At 43.7% G+C, this 21,531-nt stretch overlaps 1 protein-coding gene across 1 annotated transcript in view; it reads left to right on the forward strand.

The window, feature by feature from the left end:
* Positions 1–1,185: 1,185 nt before the first annotated feature.
* The window catches only part of GPR176 (G protein-coupled receptor 176), a 74,432-nt gene continuing 54,086 nt past the window's right edge, over positions 1,186–21,531 (forward strand). Inside the window, exon 1 of the mRNA XM_074955726.1 lies at positions 1,186–2,375. Coding sequence (XP_074811827.1) covers positions 2,147–2,375 — 229 coding nt within the window. The 5' untranslated portion in view covers positions 1,186–2,146. The remainder of the gene's footprint in view (positions 2,376–21,531) is intronic.

The raw sequence follows: 21,531 nt of genomic DNA on the forward strand, positions 1-21,531 counted from the left end.
ATTCTGGCATTTACTAACTTTTGAGTGCTTAACTTTGTAACCTTAATATTCTTCTAACATAATTTATTGGTGTGTGACTTTAGCAATACAGTGTGATCATGTAATTAAAGACTATTATAATGCATAGTCGCCAGAGATAAAGTTTAGGTTAAGACTAAAGAAAGAGCAGACTTTATTTTGTATCATATTTTTAAAAATCTGGTGTGATGGGAAGGTTAGAATAAAGAGAGTTGCATTTTTTTTGAAGGAGTTAAAGTTCATGGTCATCCCCATTCTTTCAGGGATGGAGTTCCTGATTTGCTGACCAATTACTGTGAAAGTTGTCTTTCCTACACACATGAGCTCACCTTTGAGGTTGACAATTTAAATTTTCTTGTGGAACACAGCTGTCATAAGAAATCATGATCACAGAGGGTGAGATGGTTCCTGTGCAACCTGCTGTCTGTTGGCTATTTTCCCTATTCACAACAGGGAAATGCAGGTATAATAACTCAATTCACCAATCTTTACAACAAGAAATAATTGATTGCCAGTAGCTGAGAAACCCTTTACTTGCCCATGTTAATGTAACATATTTAAAAATGTAACTATATATCTGAACACTTGAAAATTACTTACACTTGAAAGTTTACTGGGAACCTTAAAGGATATATTTTCAAAAAGATATTACTCAGATTTTAACGAGCCAGGAAGCTAAAATTTCACCCAATTTAAGAGCCAAATTTGCAAAATTACTTTATCTCAACTGCTTATAATTTGCATGCACTGTTATTTGAGCAATGAAACAACAGAATGTGCATCTCCAAACACCTCAATCAGCCAGTTAAAAGCTACTTACTCTGCATGAACAGATATGTTCACACAGCTTCAGAGATGTTTTTGGAAATTTGACCCTAGACATTGCAGGACTGGTTTGCACAAATATAAATTTGGAAACTCCTAATTTTGAACAAAATAAAAATTACCAGCAGAAGCTGACAATTAAATACTTCCCCCCTCCCTCCTAATATTTAGAATTATTTTAGATATTGGCAGAAACTTTCCCCCTTCAGAAAATAAACTTCTGCTTTTCCTCTGTTTTTCTCAAGCACATTGAGCTGACAGCTCCACAAGCAAGATGGCTGCCATCAAAAGACAGAGCCTTCAGCTGAGGGTCATGTGATCTAGTCTCTCTTCTTTAGGATCTCTATGAACACAGCAGCAAACAGTCTAGCAGCCAGTGCTGCAAGCAGACTTGCTGAAAGCTCTGAAGATTGAAGGTTTTCTGCAATCTGTGGAGCATCAAGAATACAGATAGATGAAATGCATGTTGATTCTATTACTTGGATGCTCTGACATGTATTACAGTTTTTAAAGAGAATTGTGCTTGATCTGGGGGTACACTCACAGAAGGTCACATAGGATTATGGTGGGGTTTGTTTGGTTTTTTTTTGGTTCATTGAAGACTGGAGTGGTATCTGTTTTAGGATTTAAAAAATTATATTTCATGGAAAACAGCTGGTGCTCTGTGGAAGCCATTGAACATTCATTTACTTTCCTCTGAATGGAATTTAAGTATCTTCTCACTATCAAGACCATATATGCAAAATTAATTCATTTTTCACAGTAAGAAAAGTGGATATAGTGTGTTAGGACAGTTTTAGGGGACTTGGCACTGAAAAAGAGATGCTTTTCCTCTCTTTTGTGAAAAAGCTAAGCAAAGACAGAACAGGGGAAAAAACATAGTTGATTTTTCTGTAAGTTTTCCAATCCTATTTTAAATGTACAATAAATTGTTTTTATTGTGATCTGCTGGGAGGGTGACGTATGGTGTGGACTGGATTTTTCTCATTCATGTTTGTTGCGGTAAAACATGCTGAGGAAACACTGTGACATGGAGAAACAAGAAATATGGGAAAAGTAATAGCAGGGCAGAGTCATGTTTTTCTCCCTTCTTTCCTTTCCTGAGTATAATGATTCATGAGGTAGAGACATGACAAGTCAAACCTGCTTTCCAGGACACAAATTCAGTGAAGACTTTGCTGGGTACAATCAACTTGGCTTTATTCACAAAAACAGTTCTTTTGCCTGTACGCTCTGTTCAGTGAAAAGCATTGGTTCAATCATGTGTGATTATTAGGTAGGGAGAAGGAAGAAAACACTCACCATGGGGTACAATGGAAGCTGGATTTCAAGGAATGAAAGTGACCATGCCCTCTATCAGGATGTTACCAGAGCTGTAGAAATTAGCAATGTGTCTAATACACAAATTGTGTGGAACAATAGAAGCTACAATGGGATTGGACCCTTGGAAAATGGGGAGTACAGTGAGGAGCAAACCTACAGACATTTCACTACCACTGTGCAAATTGTCATCTTTATAGGCTCTCTGCTGGGTAAGTAAGCATTGTTGCAGTTTTTCTGTTTTGTGAGTTTACTGGTGGCTGCAGTCTGTGACCCACGCCCAAACAAATAATTACTGTGGTCACAAATTACTACCACAAGAGCATCTCTTGGTTGTCATTTCAGGTTTTTGCTGTCTCCTCAAGTGGAATTAATAAAGTGTGCCTTTGAGTTTTCTGTAGGTTTCTGATGCTCTCTGTAATATAGATTACAGCTGTCAAAATTAGTCAGTTGAAATTGCCTTGATATGCATATGTATTATTTAGTAAACTTTCCCTTGGGAACTCAAATAGATGGAAGGATAATGCAGTGATTGTGCTCTTATTTTCAAAGGTAATGGGATATACAGTAATTATAATAGAAATTAATTTAAAATGTTTGGGATAAATGATACTGAATTTTTATATTTGAGACTGTCCATTTTACATTGATCTCCTGCAGATTTCAATTGAATCCTTTGTAAGTGTTCTTTGGGCTGTACATTCAGTTATCTGGGTGATATTGTACTTATTTGCCATCTAATAGCTAATAAATTAAACTTAATTAAGATCCTGTACAGTTTAGATACATGGTAGTAACTGCTAACTTTAACTTTACACATCTGTGTATATTTGCTTTCTAAGGATTTGCAGTTTGGCATTTTGTTACATTTGCTTTTCTTTCAAGAGACAAGGCAAGACAGGCATTAGAAACAGTTTTGTCTGTCATACCCGTAGGTGATCTTGATTTATACAGTTTGGGAGGTCAATATATTAGATTTTAATAAAATGCCACTAGTAGGTAAGTCATGCAAAGCCAGTTATTTTAATAAGATGAGACTTTTTCACATAGGAGCTGATCCTGAGAGCTACTAAGCACCTGTGGCTTTGACAGTTCTAGGGGACTTGCAGATGGTCCGCACCTCTCAGGATGAGGCTACAGTCTTTTGGACACAACTAACTGAACATTTTCAGTGGTGGTAGGATATATTTTGGTGGGGGTGCTGATAATTTAAAAAATTAACTTCTCCCTGGTAACAATTCATATTTCTTTTGTCTATCTTAAATGATTATACTGAATAGTTTCCTTTCTTACTCTGTATTCAGAATAGTCTTGTGATAAAGACGTTGGACTGGGACTCATATTCAAGTTAAATTTCTAGCTCTGCCACAGCTTTGCTGTGTGACATTGAATAAGTCACTTAGTCCTTAGTTTCCCCATCTGTAAAATGGGGATAATTCTTCTTTTCTTCTGCCTTTTGTCTGTCTTGTCTATTCAGACTGTAAGCTCTTTGTGGCATGGATTCTCTTACTAGGAGTTTGTACAGTTCCTAGCACAGTGGATCCACAGACTGTTACGAATTACACCTGATAGGACACGCACACCAATGCTGCGAATTATACCTGATAGGTCACGCACAGTTCGAATCTAGGCTGAGGCACAGAAATAAAGTCCACAACTGCAGAGTTCCCAAAAGACACTAAGTTTATTACGCTCGAGCGTGGTGCCCCCCTGCTAGCCAGGAGGGGACCCTGACTGCAAATTATACAAAGGTTATATACTTTTTAGCAAAGCATGTTGCCCTCGTGCATCGGAAACCTTAGCCAATAAACAAACCCTTGTCTTATCTACCACCTATCCCTGCTTGGTGCATTCCTCGTGCTATACCAGTATGTTAATTACACAGCATGGTTCTAAAGCTATGCATCAGTAACTTTTATTATCAGGATGGGAGGCCTCACATCAAGGTCAAGAAACAGGGAGTTAGAGACTGACAAAAACCAGATACTGCAAATCAAGGCAGGCTGGAGACAAGGAGGAGGATTTTCACATGGATTCAGTATCTAAGGATTACTCCTCCTGGTGTATGATGTGCTGGCATTTAAACAATGGTGGGTCCCAAACCAAAATGGAGTCACATGTGCTAACTTTTCCTTAACAAGACTCTGTCAAAGTCTCTAGGTGCTATTGTAATACAAGTAATGATATGTAGACTCAGTTAAGCCCCAGTCCTAATACTGGCATTCATGAGTCAGACTCCAAAAAAATCAGGCTTAAAAATTAGATTTTTAAAATACAATTCATTTGCCTTCTGTTTCTTGAGGCTTTAGAATACCATGGGGTTATCTATTCAGATTTTTCTCTACAGGCATGAGAGCTAAAAACTTACTTTCATGTAATTGGTGTCTTCCCGGGAGTTGGGCTTTAAGGAAAAATACTGAATCTCAAAAGACTTATCATAAAATCATGAGAGTTGGCAACATTGCAATCTGATTCACCCAGCAAGACCCCTGGTGAAGTAACTGAGGCTCTGGCGTTGGTGCGAGGGTGCATCTGCAGATTAGATTGTAGTCTGGGGCCTTTGTCAGCTTCCTTTGTCTGTGCACACAACAAAAAAGGAGGGGAAACTTTTTTTTAAAAGGAAAATGTGATTGTAAATCAACAAAAATGGGTAGGGGGCTTGGCGCAGGTGTAGTACCTAAAACTACTTCTACCTCTTATTTTTTTAAGTAAATTCTCCCTATATATGTCTCTGCTGCACTGAATCACTACCTATTTTAAGTACTTATGGCTTCCTATTATCATAATATCTGAATACCTCCCACCATTGAATGTACTTATCTTCACAATGCCCCTGTGTGGTAGGGAAGTTTGACTATTTCCATTTTACAGATAGGAGACTGAATCACAAAGAGCTAAGAGACAAAGGGCGGGCAAACTTTGGCCTGGGGGCCACACTGGGTTTCCAAAATTGTATGGAGGGCCGGTTAGTGGAAGCTGTGTCTCCCCAAACAGCCAGGCGTGGCCTGGCCCCCGCCTCCTATCCGACCCCTGTCCCCTAAACACCCCCAGACCCCTCACCCCTGACTCCCCCCTGCTGCCCCATCCAACTCCCTCCCCCCCCCTTATTCCTGACTTGCCCCCCCGGACCCCTGACCACTCCCCCCCACAACTCCCCTGCCCTCTATCCAACCCCCTTACCGCACTGCCTGGAGCACTGGTGGCTGGCGGCGCTTACCGGGTCAGGCCTCGGCTCTGCAACTGCGCTGCCCAGAGTGTTGTGCCGGCGGCGCGGCGCGCTGAGACTGTGGGGGAGGGGGAACAGCAGGGGAGGGGCTGGGGGCTAGCCTCCCGGGCCAGGAGCTCAGGGGCCGGGCAGGAGGGTCCTGTGGGCCATAGTTTGCCCACCTCTGGACTAGCCCAAGGTCACACAAGAAGTCTGTAACCCTGAGAAGGGAATTGAACCCCACTCCCTTGAGTTCCAGGCTGGTGCCCTAATCACTGAATCATTCTTCCTGTCTGACAGAATAGCTGTGTACAGATATTGCAGATAACACTGTGTTGAATGACATTTCAGGATGTAGAGGGTTCAACTTCTGATAGTTTGTCATTTGTTTCAGGCCACTTGAATGGAAGCTCATCCTACAAACATTTAAGCATGTTCTTATCTTCCCATGGTAAAGTTATTGCAAATGTTTAAATATTAGCTGGATTAGGTGTCAATGGTGTGGAATTACTTTGTAATCTTTAAGATTAAACCCTGTGTAACTGTAATATAAACCTAGGGACCAGATCCACAAATCAATACTCATGTGAGCAGCCTCATTACCTTAAATACCCGTATGTAGATCGAGCCCTACAAGAAAATTTAACAGTAACAGGTCTTCTTTTAAAGAGAGATGTACAATGTGTTTTTTTTTTTTCATACCTGTGACTTGTGGGAAGACTTGTAACAGTAGGTGGTGTATTTGTGTTAGTTTTTCCTTGTTATATGTGAAGAGGTTGTTAATGTGAATGGTTTTAGTATTTGACTTTAGTCTTCTACACAAAGTAAACAAACAGCTCCAGTAGTTTTTTCTTTATGGCTAAAGTTAAAAATACATTAACAGTACATTCTCAGATATATTTTATAATTTAATTGACAATATTAGACTAACAAATGATAGTTTGCTGGAAATGGGTTTGGATCCCAGATGTCACTAGCCTGCCAAGGCCTGAATATGGACAGTGACCTTTAAATATGCGACAGTGGGTTTAACTGGAAGACACAAACCAAAAATATCAGAAGGGCATGCAGTGATGTGGGGCTCATTATTATTTTTTTTTAAATGTGTAAATATTTTGAATAACCTTCATTTTCTACTTTAGTATTTCTGACAATAGTAATAAAGAATCAGAGAATGCCAGGTTTTGATTGGACAAACATGAACTTTGGTCTAAAAATCCTTTTATAAACTAGTGCGGTTAAATGTAAGAATTGCTGCTATTAAAGATGATTATGTTAATGTAGCAGTCAGACTTGTGCTACAATTTTACAACAACAAAAAACATTGAGTTTTTGGGTTTTATTCTACAGGCTTTTCTCTGGGGAAACCCACCACTCTTCCTTCTCCACTGCCAGTGTGGAAGGCTGTGCTTTAAGTGCAACAGGTAGATGGATCCCTGTGGTCAGGTCCTTGACTGGAAAGAAGGGGTGAAGTTTCCTAGCAAGCTGGATGTGAAAGGAGGCATTTTTAGATACTTCTGCTATCTAGTTACCCAACCTTAGTCAAACAGAACCCTGAGACTTTACACCACTTTAATAGAGGGAGGCTGTATGCCTTCAGTGGAAGGGAGGAGACAACATCTTGGGTAGCTCTTCAAAGAGTTTCTCCTTTTCAACCGGCAATACTTCAGTCTTGCCTGGGTACGGCTTCAGCTCATCATCCTAGAGCTGATTTCTTGTAGGAATTCCAACATTTTAGTAAAAAGAAAAGGAGGACTTGTGGCACCTTAGAGACTAACCAATTTATTTGAGCATGAGCTTTCGTGAGCTACAGCTCACTTCATCGGATGCATCTCACGAAAGCTCATGTTCAAATAAATTGGTTAGTCTCTAAGGTGCCACAAGTCCTCCTTTTCTTTTTGCGAATACAGACTAACACGGCTGTTACTCTGAAACCTAACATTTTAGTAGTAATGGTAGTTGCATCATTTCAGAATAAGATGTATACTTGTGTGCCATCAGCATACTATTGACAGCTGAGCCTGTAGTATCTTGCTGGCTTTGCCAGTGGAACTGAAGAGAAGAAGGGGGTAGCATGGATCCCTGTGGGACCCTGCAGGTGAAGGCCTTTGGAGAGAAGGAGCAGTTATTCATCACCGCTCTGAGCTCTGCTGCAGAGGAACAATTGCAGCTATTGTAGTGCTGGGACATCATCTCATGTGAAATCATGTAGGTATGTTAGCAATACCTGTTGGTCCACTGTGTCAATAACTGCATAAAATTCCAGCAGTATGATCATGGAGATCTTATGGTCCTGGACACAGGCAAGAAGGTTGTCTTTTCATGCTACTAGAGCTGTCTCAGTAGCTGTGCCCTTGTCTGAATGCTTATTGTGAGACATCCAAGATGTAGGTTGATGTTCTATGTTGTTGGTGCTTGATGGCTACTTCTTTCTCAGTTATTTTGCCCAGGAATAGGAGCTTTGAGACGAGATGGTAGTTAGAGAGGTCTTCAAGGTTGAGTGATGAATTCTTGAGAATTGGGCAACTATGGCAGTTTTCATGGAGTTTGGTAGGTATGCAGCTCTGATGGAGGAACTGGCTATCTCTATTAGTTACTCCTGAGGGCATTCTATGCCAAAAAAATAAAAATTCGGGGCCCAATATTTTAAAATTCTACAAATTTTATTTGTCAAATAAATGTGGAAGCTCCAGCATGGCATTGAGGAGCACAGGCCACTGGCTGGCTGCACAGAGGTGGGAGATCACTCTGCAGCTCCCACCCAGGACATGAACTCAGCAGTAAGGTTGCACCCAACCCTGACACAGCGCAAGGGCTGGGCCTGCCCCAGAAATACCCCAGGGCTCTGTCCCTCTGTGCCAGATGCACAAGGTATGGGCAGGCAGGTTCAGCCTGGCAGGATCCAAGTATGGAGGGGCTTAGTGTGGGGAGATCCAGGTGTGGGTTGAGAGGTTCTCTGTGGGGCAGTCTGGGTGTAGGCAGCTCAGTGGGGGATCTGGGGAGGGGTGTGTGTGTGGGGGGGGATCTGGATGCACAGAGGCTTATTGCGGGTGGGTCTGGGTGCAACAGTAATGGGACTCTGCAGGGGGGTCCAGGTGAGGGGAAGTGATTATTCCCCTCTATTCAGCACTGGTGAGGCCACAACTGGAGTATTGCGTCCAGTTTTGGGCCACCCACTACAGAAAGGATGTGGACAAATTGGAGAGAATGCAGTGGAGGGCAACAAAAATGATCAGGGAGCTGGGGCACATGACTTATGAGGAGAGGCTTAGGGAACTGGGCTTGTTTAGGCTGCAGAAGAGAAGAGTGAGGGGGGATTTGATAGTGGCCTTCAACTACCTGAAGGGGGGCGTTCCAAAGAGGATGAAGCGAAGCTGCTCTCAGTGGTGGTAGATGACACACAGAACAATGTGCAATGGTCTCAAATTGTAGTGTTGGAGGTCTAGGTTGGATATTACGAAACACTATTTCATTAGGAGGGTGGTGAAGCACTGGAATGGGTTACCTAGGGAGGTGGTGGAACCTCCATCCTTAGAGGTTTTTAAGGCCTGGCTTGACAAAGCCCTGGCTGGGCTGATTTAGTTGGGGTTGGTCCTGCTTTGAGCAGGGAGTTGGACTAGATGACCTCCTGAGGTCTCTTCCAACCCTAATCTTCTATGATTGATGAGGTGGTTGGGATTCAGGGGGGTGGGGTCTGGGTGTGCGGGTGGGGGTCCAGGTGCTGGGGGAGTGGGACTCAGTGGGAGTGGGGATCCAGTTGCAGCTGGTTGTAGCTTGGTGGGCGTGGGGATCTGGGTATGGGTGGCTCATCAGGGTGGTCCAGGTGCAGGGGAAGTGGGGCTCATCAGGGGGAGTTCTGGGAGTGTGTGTGGGGGGGACGTTCAGCAGGAGGGTCTGGGTATGAGAGAGTCTGGATGCACAGGGATTGGGCAGATGGGGGAGCAGCTCCCCATACAGTGATCCTTCCCCCTGCAGCTGAGGAGCGATGGTTGCAGGAAGCAGGATGGGGGAGTCTGCCGAGTTCCTGAAGCCTGGGAAGAAATCTGGGGGTGGGTCTAACCAGGCCCCGGATGCCGTGCAGGGGAAGAGGAAGTCCCGTCCTGCCCAGCCAGGACTAGCATCTGAGCTGGCTGTAGCACAGGAGCCACCAGCTGGGTCTTTCCTCGTCCCGCCCCCTGCCCCACAGTGATTTAGCTGCCCTGGGCACCCAAAACATACAGCTGGGTAGGGTCACATGGCTGCTGTTGTGGCTTCCCTTTCCTTCCCTTTCCTTTCCTGTCAGGAAGTCATTTTTCTGTGGGGAAGCAAAGAAATCTGTGGGGGAAATTAATTCCTTAGAATTCTGTGCGTGTTCAGTGGCGCAGAATTACCTCAGAAGTCATTAGTAATGGGCATACTTGTTCTTGACTGGCTTTCCCCACCCAGGAAGGGAATGGATCCCTTTCACTGGTTGTGGCGCAAATATTTTTTCAGAGCTTCTTGAACTTTGGCATATGTGATGGGGCCAAACTCTCTCAGGAGTGATGTGGATAACGTGATCCAGTGAGGGGTAGAATTTTCTTTCAGTTAGTTCCATACATATTCGGTTGGTCTTATCAGCGAAGCATGCTTTCAGTCTTCACGCTTGTTAGCCCAGACATCAGAATCAAGACTTTGCTATCTCAGATAAGCCAGTTTATTAGGTGAAATAGCTCTACTGGCCATGATTCTGCTGCATTGATTGTGGTGGAGAGAAGGCTTGTTTAACTGCATTGGTATAGTCCTGTAAGAGTTGTTTGTGCTATTGACAGATGGATTCAGATTTTTTTTTAACCAGTTTTAACTTTCTGCCTGTGCATTTCATCTACTGTAGTTCATCTCTGAACATGGTGATCTTTGTCATTGTGGGGGGAGTGAGCAGTTTGGGGCACTGACAGTGGATATTAGGCGATTGTACTGTTATAGGCTTCAGAGTAACAGCCGTGTTAGTCTGTATTCGCAAAAAGAAAAGGAGTACTTGTGGCACCTTAGAGACTAACCAATTTATTTGAGCATGAGCTTTCGTGAGCTACAGCTCACTTCATCGGATGCATACTGTGGAAATTGCAGAAGACATTATATACACAGACACAGAGAGAGAGTGTATGTAATGTCTTCTGCAATTTCCACAGTATGCATCCGATGAAGTGAGCTGTAGCTCACGAAAGCTCATGCTCAAATAAATTGGTTAGTCTCTAAGGTGCCACAAGTACTCCTTTTCTTTGTACTGTTATACTGACTCATTAGCTTTATGTTTGTGTGTGTCATTCTCCTAGTGATTTCAAGAGCCTTCATGGGCACAACAGCTTTAGTTGGCTCTAGTGAGAAGGAGGGGATGGATTCAAATGGATAGCCGTCTTTGAGACACAGACCTAACAGTAGACACCTTTTATCCCCATTTGGTTCAGCTGCTTCCAACAGGCTGGCTCCTACATACTCCACTTCATAGCCTCCTCCTCACTGAGCTGCAGTTGGCTCAGCCTTCAGATGGTGACCACGGGTGTGTCCTGCCACATAGTTTGGCCATACTGAAAGCTTCCCATATAGATTCAGAATGGCTACTGAACACACATTGTAACTTCATTGGAATGCGTTACCTAGGGAGGTGGTAGAATTATATAGGCACCAATTACCCCCACCCCCTTTCCTAATTTTCACACTTGCTATCTGGTTACCCTAGGGCATATCAAGTGGTGTCCCGCAGGGATCAGTTCTGGGTTCAGTTCTGTTCAATATCTTCATCAGTGAGTTAGATAATGGCACAGAGAGTACACTTATAAAGTTTGCGGATGATGCCAAGCTGGGAGGAGTTGCAAGTGCTTTGGAGGATACGATTAAAATTTAAAATGATCTGGACAAACTGAAGAAATGGTCTGAAATAGGATGAAATTCAATAAGCACAAATGCAAAGTACTCCACTTAGGCAGGAACAATCAGTTGTACACATACAAAATGGGAAATGACTGCCTAGGAAGGGATCTGGGGGTCATAGTGGATCACAAGCTAAATATGAGCAAAGTGTGTAACACTTTTTTTTTTGTTCATTTGTGTGCGTTTTTTTGCACAATAAACGTCATTCTGGGATGTTATAGTAAGAATTTTGTAAGCAAGACATGAGAAGTAATTCTTCTGCTCTACTCTGCGCTGATTAGGCCTCAACTGGAGTATTGTGTCCAGTTCTGGGCACCACATTACAGGAAAGTTGTGGACAAATTGGAGAAAGTCCAGAGAAGGGTCTAGAAAACATGAGCTATGAGGGAAGATTGAAAATATTGGGTTTGTTTTATCTGGAGAAGAGAAGACTGAGAGGGGACATAACAGTTTTCAAGTACATAAAAGGTTTGTAAGAAGGAGGGAGAAAAATTGTTCTCCTTAACCTCTGAGGATAGGACAAGAAGCAATGGGCTTAAACTGCAGCAAGAGAGGTTTAGGTTGGACATTAGGAAAAACTTGCTAACTGTCAAGGTCATAGGCGCTGAGTCCGTGGGTGCTCCAGGGCTAGAGCACCCATGGGGCAAAAAAAATTAATGGGTGCTTAGCACCCACTGGCAGCTAGTTACCCCCTCCCTCCCAGTGCCTACTGCCTGCTGCAATCAGCTGTTTTGCCATGTGCAGGAAGCTCTGGGAGGAATGGGGAAGAGCGGGGATGGGGCATGCTCAGGAGATGGGGTGGAACTGGACAGGAAGGGCAGGGGTGGGGATTTGGGAGAAGGGGTGGGGTGGAGGCAGGGCCTGGGGCAAAGCAGAGGCAGGAAGAGGCGGGATGGGGATGGGGGCTTGAGGGGAAGCGGTTGGGTGGGGTAGGGATTGAGCACCCCCCGGGCCCAGAGGAAACTGGCGCCTGTGGTGAGGGAGGTTAAGCACTAGAATAAATTGCCCAGGGAGGTTATGGAAACTCCATCATTGGAGATTTTTAAGAGCAGGTTAGACACACACCTTCAGGGATGGTCTAGATAAAACTTGTCCTGCCATGAGTGCAGGGGACTGGACTAGATGACCTCTTGAGGTCCCTTCCAGTCCTTCAATTCTATGATTCTACAAGGTACCATCCAGAGAAAACCGTGGTCCTCAGAGAAGCTATTAATTGGGGCATATCTCCAGGCTGACTCCAACTAGGCTGGCAAGGTTTACTCTTCCTAGGCCAAACCTAGGATCAAAGAGGTTGCTAAAACTTTAAAGATGCTGGCCTAGGGAAGAAGCAGGGGTCAAGTGGGCTGTCAGCAGCTCCCTAGGGAGAGATGGAAACTGACACTCTGAGAAGGAGATGCAGAAAGCAGGCTTTCTCTCCCAACTCAGAGATGGAGGTAACTGGGCTGAATGGAACTCACTAAGCTTGCAAGGAAAGAGTAACGTTTAGCTGGGGGGAGGTGGGGAATATGTGTACAGGATTCTTTGTTTTATCCCTTGATCTGAGTGCTGTGTGCCTTTGGTAAATAAGAGAGACAACGAGGGTCAGGTAATATCTTTTATTGGACCAACTTCTGTTGGTGTGAGAGACAGGCTTTTGAGCCACACACAACTCTTCTTCAGGTCTGTGAAAGGTACTCCCAGAGTCACAGCAACATGCAAGGTGGAACAGATTGTTTAGCATAAGTAGTTAGCACATATTGTAAGGGACCATTCAAGGGAGAGTGGCCCATTAACACCTCTGCAGTTATAGGACAAAAAGAGGGAGGGTAATGGGTTACAGGTTGTTGTACTAAACCATAAATCCAGTGTCTTTCTTCAGGCCATGATTTTTAGTGTCTAGCAGAATAATGAATTTAAGCTCCCAGGTTCATCTTTTGAAGGTGTTGTGCAGGTTTCCTTTGAGGATGAGGACTGATAGGTATATAGAGTCACCGCTTTGTGAAAAGTGTTCATCTTCAGATGATAGCGTGTTTTTGTCTTTTATCATTTTCCTGTGTGAGTTCATTTGAGAGCACAGTGATTGTCTGGGTTCACCCACATAGTTGTTAGTGGGGCACTTAGTGCACAAAATGAAGTATACCACATGTTGTGATAGGCATGTGTGGGATCCATGGATCTTGAAAGGTGAATTATGGGGGACATTGTTGATCATTGTAGCAGTGGAGATATGTCTGCAGCTTTTGCATCTGATGTTCTGGCAGTCTGGTGCTGCTTTGAGTTGGTGTGTCCTGATCTGTGGGGTGTTTGCTTTTGATGATCTTGGAGAGGTGGGCTTGGGGGGAAGGTGAGGGGTGTTCTGAAAGCCAGAAGTGGGGGTTCAGGAAATATTTCTTTCAAGATGGGGGGCAGTCCTCATCAAGTATGGATTGTAGTTGTTTGATAGGGTGTATGGGTTCCAGTGTGGGGTGGTTAGTAACAACTAGGGGTCTGGAGTCGGAGGTGGTTTTATTTCTGTATTGAAGCAGGTTCTTTTGGGGTATTTGGATGGCCCATTCCATGATGCGATCTAATTCTCTAATGGAGTGTCCTTGTTTGGTGAAGGTGGTTTTAAGTGTGTTAAGGTATATATCCTGGACTTTCTCCTCAGAGCATATTCTGTGGTACCTGAGTGCTTGGATGTTGACAACAGATTTCTTGGTGTGTTTGGGTTAGTTACCGGATCTGTGAAGGGAGGGGTGGCGATATTCTGGGTTTCTTGCATATGGTTGTCTGTAGGATTATATTGTTGAAGCTGACTGTGGTGTTCAGGAAGTTGATGCTAGTGTGGGAGTGTTCCAGAAAGAGTTTAATGAACAGGTGGTGGTTGTTGACATTGTGGTAGAAATCTATGAGGGAGTTTAAACCATATGTCAGAACCAGCTTTAATTAGATTGCTGCTCACAGGTCCTGTGAGGAAAAGGGCTTATAGGTGCCAAACAGTGTTGGGCCTGTCACGTTAACACAGTTGGTAAACAGGGGGACTGCAGTCCAGAGATCTAGTCTGAGTGGTAGGACCACATGGTTCCACCCAGAGAGGTGTGGAAGTAATGAAATCTTTCCCCAAAGGGGTGTCCTCGAGGCACTAAAAGGGGTCTAAGGCATGGCTCGCCTGTAAATTTGTTAGTCTCTAAGGTGCCACAAGTACTCCTCCTTCTTTTGCATGACACATGGCTAGCTCCTGAAGAGGGAGACTGAGGTCTACTAAGGGTAGTACAGAGATGATGACAATTAAATATTAACTAAATTTTCAGGCACTATACTAACAATGCGGAAAGTACCCAAAACGGGTAAGTGTACCAAAATCTAAATAATGTAATTTGTTTCCTTTCATTATACCCTGTATTTATTTCATATATCTTCCTTAAAATCCTTAGGTTTGCACACAGAACCTAAGAACCTGAGAATTGCCATACTGGGTCAGACCAATGGTCCATCTGTCTTCCAGTACTGGCCAGTGCATGATGCTTCAGAGGGAATGAACAGAACAGAGCAATTATTGAGGGATTCATCCCTGATCATCCAGTCCCAGCTTCTGGTAGTCAGATGTTTAGGGACACCCAGAGCATGGGGTTGCGTCCCTGACCATGTTGGCTAATAGCCATTGATGGATCTATTCTCTGCGAACGTATCTAATTAATTATTTTTTGAACCCACTAATACTTTTGGCCTTCACAACAGTCCCTGGCAACGAGTTCCACAGGTTGACTGTGTAGCGTGTGAAGAAGCACATTTGTTTTATTTTAAACCTGCTGACTATTAATTTCATTTGGTGACCCCTGGTTCTTGTGTTATGTGAAGGGGTAAACAACACTTCCTTATTCACTTTCTCCACACCGGTCATGATTTTATAGATCTCTGTCATATCCCCCCTTAGTTGTCTCTTTTCTAAGCTGAACAGTCCCAGTCTTCAGAGGCCCCGACTCCATGGGTGCTCTAGGGCTGGAGCACCCACGAAAAAAAATTAGCGGGTGCTTAGCAGCCACCGTCAGCCAAGCTCTCTGCCCACTGGTGGCCCCCACCGATCAACTCCTCCCCCGCCCTCCCAGTGCTTCCCGCACACCATGGAACAGCTGTTCTGCGGCATGCAGGAGGTGTGGGGAGGAGTGGGGATGGGATGTGCTCGGGGTAGGGGGCGGAAAGAGACTGGGAAGAGGTAGGGTGGGGATGGAGTGGGGGTGGGAAGAGGAGGGCAGTGGTGGGGCCTTGGGGGAAGAGGTGGAGTGGGGGCAGGGCCTGGGGTTGAGCACCCCTGGAGAAAACTAGAAGCCGACGCCTGTGCCAGTCTTTTAAACCTCTCCTCGTATGGAAGCTGTTCCATATCCCTAATCATTCTTGTTGCCCTTTTCTCTACCTTTTCCAATTCTAATGTATCTTTTTTTGAGATGGGATGACCAGAAATGCATGCAGTAATCAAAGTGTGGGTGTACCATGGATTGATATAGTGGCATAATGGTATTTTCTGTCTTATCTATCCCTTTCCTAAAGGCTCCTAACTGGATATACAAGTAAACAATGGAAGGAAATTATCTATCTCAACATTTTTTATTGCCACCATTCACTGTGGTATCTCAGTGCCTTCAACATAAAATCAATAGCAAAGTCCCTGGTGAACTTCCTGGAATCTCTGGCTCTTCTCATTTTTCAGTAAAAATTCTGCTATGTCTATCTTTTGGTTTGGGTTGGTTGGTTGATTTGTTTGCCACAGGTTTTTATTGTTGTTTTTGCTGGGGTGAGGGCAGGGTGGGTGTTGGGTAAATGGTGGTATCAGTGTTGTGAGTGGCATTTTTGTTGTGGTGGAAAGGCTTTCTCAAAGAGGAAGGTTTGGCAGCATTTCCTAAAGACAGACTTGATTTCCCTTATAAGTTTGTTTCATAGCTGGATCCCCTTGACTGAGACTGTTTCTCTCCAGCACTCATGCTCTTCATCCCTGGCTTTGTGATCTGCCTGGTCCCAGGGAAGCACAGCTGTCTCAGTGGTTCTTAGACTGAAGCTTGATTTTCAGTGTAGCTAGGGTTTGACCCATTAATTGCCTTGAAGATTAGGACAAACTTTTTAAACTGGCATGTGAAAATAAGTGGGAGCTTGCGCACAAGTTAAGAGATAAACTTGATATTTTCATGTTTATCTATCAAAGTAATAGGCACTTTAGAAATTCCCAAGGTAAAATGAATGAAGATTAAAATCTTTTCTTCCACACACAGGCTGTGTAGCTAACCAGAGAGGGGGAAAGAATCCTGTCCCAGTGAAGAGCAACAAGAGCTGTCAGTAGCTCCCAGTGCTCCATGCAGGATGGGAGAGGTCCAGAGGCTCCATGTAACAGCAGAACATGAGACACAAGTATCAGACCTAAAGAAAATGTTTGTATAAGCCTTAGGAAAGCAAAAATGTTGAACCACCCCTCATTGTATCCTAGATATGAAGGACTGTGGACAAGACTGTAAGCAACTTAAAATATGCTGCAGCCCATTACATTCTGTATTAACCCTTGGTTTGTATGTTCTTGGTACTATTGAATATCTTGTGCCTTTTCCTCTGTGTGGGGAGGCATTGTTTATACCCCAGTCCTCCAGTATTCATGATCGTGTGTTGTATATTCTTTGCCACAACAATCCAGCTATTGACTATATGGCCTTTAATTCATCTTACGGTTTTTATAGCTTTCTCTTGAACTGATTTACTTGTTTCTTTGCTGATTTCATATTTCAGTTCATTTTAAAACCACAGATGGGCTGGAGCTGCATAGTTTGGATCCAGATTAGAAACTAAACTGTCCTGAAGCTTGGAGGCAATTAGAAACTCTCTGCTGGCAATCAAATTTTTCCCTCTGTTCTGTTACTCTGATTAACCAGATATTACCACTGTGTGGAATAATTCTATTGGTACCCGGGGAAGTCTTTCTGAACAATTTGCTGCTACTCAGGTGTTGCTGAAGGATTGATTACAGATAAGCTATGACTGCCTCAGGAGAGTGCAGTAAAAATCGTGCTCTCCTCTTCTGATTTACCCCATAGCAGTGACAAAGCCTGAAAAGGAGTGGGCTAAAGCAAATGAGGGTTGGCTATAGATACACGAGAAAAAAAGTTATTTTGTGGAAAAGAAGGGGACAATCTGACAGTCAAGTCCCCCTAATTTTCTTGTTCCTTTAACCTCCTGGCTTTTCGTTCTGTCACTGTGTCTCTTAAGTGCAGTGAATGGTAGTTTTTTGAGAGCTATGTCTTTGGCATGGTTGCTGCTTTTGCAACAGTGACATACAGTAGCAGTCATGAATTTTATACCTTAGCAGTAAGTGGGGAGCATTAAATTATAACGCTGTACTGCAGAAATACCTACCAAAAACACAGTTGCCAGAAAGCCCCATTCCATTTAATAGAGCTGTGGGGATCCTGGACTGATTCTGATCATATCTGGGAGCTTGTGCCTTTACTGTATTTAACTTGCTTGGCTTCACAGCAGCTAGCCAGCACTAGAGGCAAGGTACTCAAGATGGAAAATAAGAGCGAGGAAGCTGCACGGCTCAAACTAAAACAAGTGATGTTGTGTTGGATGCTTGCGGATATCATTGATGACATTTTTCTTTTTAACCCAGCTGGCAGGACGGGGAGAAGGTGGTTATACAACCTTTATGCTCCCTCAGTCTCCAGGGCAACCAGAGGCCAGTTTAGCTTCTGGTGTAAATTAGAGCAGCCTTAGGATAATCTCATTTTCAGTGGCTTGTAATGGCCCTCAAGGGGCCCCTCCACTGGCCAGTGGGTGCTGTCTTCACCAGCTGGGGATTCTCAGACATATGGCCCCTTCACACTGGCAGCATAGTTGCATGGACCAAACTTTGGTCCTGGAGCTTGACTTTTGTTTCAGGAGTTGACGTGTAATTTCACTAAACATGAGAGAGCCAGAGGGGTCCATATAAGTCTCTCATTTAACGCCTAAACTCTCCCTGCCCAATGCCAGAGTGTTTGGTGTCCCCTGGAGCGGATCCTAAAGCCCTGCCACACCCATCCCAGTTAGATATTCTAGGGTAAACATCCACAGAAGCAGACAATAGTGTGGTGGTGGTGGTGGTGGTGGTTGAGGTTTGGGGTTAAGTTAAATACGAGCAGGGGGTTCAGAATTGCATATGGGAATGGTTCCCTGAGCTCAGGCAATTAGAGGAGCTTGATTAAGCTCAGAACCTTAAAAACAGGCTTGCCTTTTTTCAGGAAGGGGGAGAACGGGGTTTGCTGACCAGGACTGCTGGAGACAGAAGAATTGCTTTGTTTGTTTTGCTTTATATTCATGGTTTGGAGTTTACAGTGTAAGCTGAATGAAGGTAACAGACTTTGCTGGTTCTTGTATTGGACAAGAACTTTATAAATAAATGAGAAACCCGAAGGAGTGTTTCACTGGTTGGTTTGTTTAATCAAACTCACTGTGTATTCTCTCCAGCTGCTTAGACTGTGGTCACACCACTCCCACGCTCCCTTTTTCTGTAAGGAAGGCTGTTTGCGCTTTTGGGAAGGAGCCATCCCAACATTTTATTAAGGAAACATTATGAGAAAGTTAAATGTGACCCAGTTGCTGCTGACGTGCTTTTAAAAGGTGTCACTACCCTCAAGAGTGCTTGCTGTAGACCCAGCCTTTCTAGATAAACAAGGTAACCCAGTAGGGCTTCTCCAGTTCATAGTTCTATATGATCCACTGCTCTTGGATTTTTCAGTAGCATATAACACACCTTGGAAAGCTCCTACAGGTTCCTTGCTTCTTTTGTTTTTATATTCTACAAAAGTCGGAGTGGAAATGACTGGAGGGTGTTTTAATAACTTTCCCCTTTTGGAAGGAGTCAGACAGATCTATCAAGCTCAATGTACTGTCACATGTAGATGGCTCATAGTTTAACATTTCAGGGAAAGTGAGGTGGGGCACTATTACTATTTTAAAAATCTTCTCTCAGGAAACATACGTCCTGGTGTAAAGAAGAAACAGTACTTTATATTCCTCAAATCATTCTGTGGGGGGAATACATAATCTTGTCGAACAGCCATGTGTTGATGGCACAAGATCACCATAACCCCAATGTTCCTCTTGTGTCCGAATGGTTAACAAGTCACCTCTCTTCACTCGCTTATCTTTGAAAACTCACGGCAAGCGAGGGAGGTCCCGGATGCCTGGAAAAAAGCTGATGTAGTGCCCATCTTTAAAAAAGGAAGGAGGAGGATTCAGGGAACTACAGGCCAGTCGGCCTCACCTCAGTCCCTGGAAAAATCATGGAGCACATCCTCAAGGAATCAATTTTGAAACACTTAGAAGAGGAAAGTGATCAGGAACAGCATGGATTCATCAAGGGCAAGTCATGCCTGACTAACCTAATTGCCTTCTATGATGAAATAACTGGCTCTGTGGATGAGGGGAAAGCAGTGGACCTGTTATTCCTTGACTTCAGCAAAGCTTTTGATACGGTCTCCCACAGTATTCTTGCCAGCAAGTTAAAGAAGTATGGGCTGGATGAATGGACTATAAGGTGGATAGAAAGCTGGCTAGATCGTCGGGCTCAACTGGTAGTGAACAATGGCTCCATGTCTCGTTGGCAGCTGGTATCAAGTGGAGTGCCCCAAGGATCGGTCCTGGGGCCAGTTTTGTTCAATATCTTCATTAATGATCTGGAGGATGGCATGGATTGCACCCTTAGCAAGTTTGCAGATGACACTAAACTGAGAGGAGTGGTAGATACGCTGGAGGGTAGGGATAGGTTACAGAGGGACCTAGACAAATTAGAGGATTGGGCCAAAAGAAATCTGGTGGGGGTTCAACAAGGGCAAGTGCAGAGTCCTGCACTTAAGATGGAAGAATCCCATGCACTGCTACAGACTAGGGACTGAGTAGCTAGGCAGCAGTTCTGCAGAAAGGGACCAAAGGGTTACAGTGGACAAGAAGCTGGATATGAGTCAGTGTGCCCTTGTTGCCAAGAAGGCTAATGGCACTTTGGGCTGTATCAGTGGGAGCATTTGATTGATCACACAATTAGGTTGTTTTGGATGTCTGCAGGAACCAAAGTCAATGGCTTTATGTAACCCAATCTCACTGGTACTTAACAATACAAATGTCAATTCCTTTAAGTTTTACCTCCACCATGCTCTGATCGAAAGGCTGACTGGAATGGGTAGGGAGGAATCAAAAGGGGTGGGGCGATTAAATAAAGAACTTTAGCATAGTTCCCCTCGACCCTAAAGCTGAGAGAGAGAGAGAAGCAGGGTCTGTAGGGAAGCAGACACCCCCATTTCTGGGGACCAGGATTCTGTCTGGGATGGGGTAGGCCTGCCTGAACTTTGAAGGAAATGCTAAGCTTTAAGTAACACATATGCATGTTGGCCCTTTTGTTAACCTTTTTTCTCTGAATGATACCTGAATGATTCCTGTGGAAAGGGTGCACCTGAGAGAGACCTAAGAGGGGTCAAAGGTGCAGCTGACCCTGAACACTGCTTCAGTGGTTACCAGGGGAGTGAAATAAAACAAAATAATAAATCCTGAAGAAGAGCTCTATGTAAGCGCAAAAGCTTGTCTCTCTCACCAACATAAATTGGTCCAATAAAAGATATTACCTCACCCACCTTGTCTCTCTAATATCTTGGGACAAACACAGGTACAACAACGCTGCATAAAACAAAAATGTAGCAGTCCTGAACTTACATTTTCCCAGACCTAAAAGAAACTCAAACCTCAGAAGACACATGTTCTGCTCTAAAGCTAGAGCACATGTTTGAAGTCTGAGCCTGGACCATCCAATATGAATACATCATTAATTTAATTGGTTGGTTGTCTAAAAACAAAATTATACTTACTAACAAAAACATCCAAGAACCAAAGTAACCACTCTCAGGATGAGGGAGCTATCAACATGCTAATGAACTGTACTTTACAAGGGTATTTATGCAGATTATGAAGGCTCTAATTAGTTTTGATGAGAAAAGGATGTGGAGACCAATTTTAACAACTCCTCATTTCACAGGATCAACAAGTTCTGTGAAACAGGTCAATACCATTAGTTTTGCCCAAATGCAAATTGGGAGCAATATTAAAAAACTGAATTTACAGAGGGGGTAATGAACCTAATCAAATATGTTGTAATTTGGGAAATACAATTGTGATGGTGCATCACTGATGAGTTAAGGTGCCACATTTTAATAGCAAGTTTTAAACCTGGTACAAAGCCCTGAACAGACTAGAAATGGCCTTTCATATTACAGAGGAGGCACCCATGGAAAACCCCTTAACTAGGTTATGAC

The sequence above is a fragment of the Natator depressus genome, chromosome 6 (genome assembly GCF_965152275.1).
Source record: "Natator depressus isolate rNatDep1 chromosome 6, rNatDep2.hap1, whole genome shotgun sequence".
Taxonomy (NCBI): Eukaryota; Metazoa; Chordata; order Testudines; family Cheloniidae; genus Natator; species Natator depressus.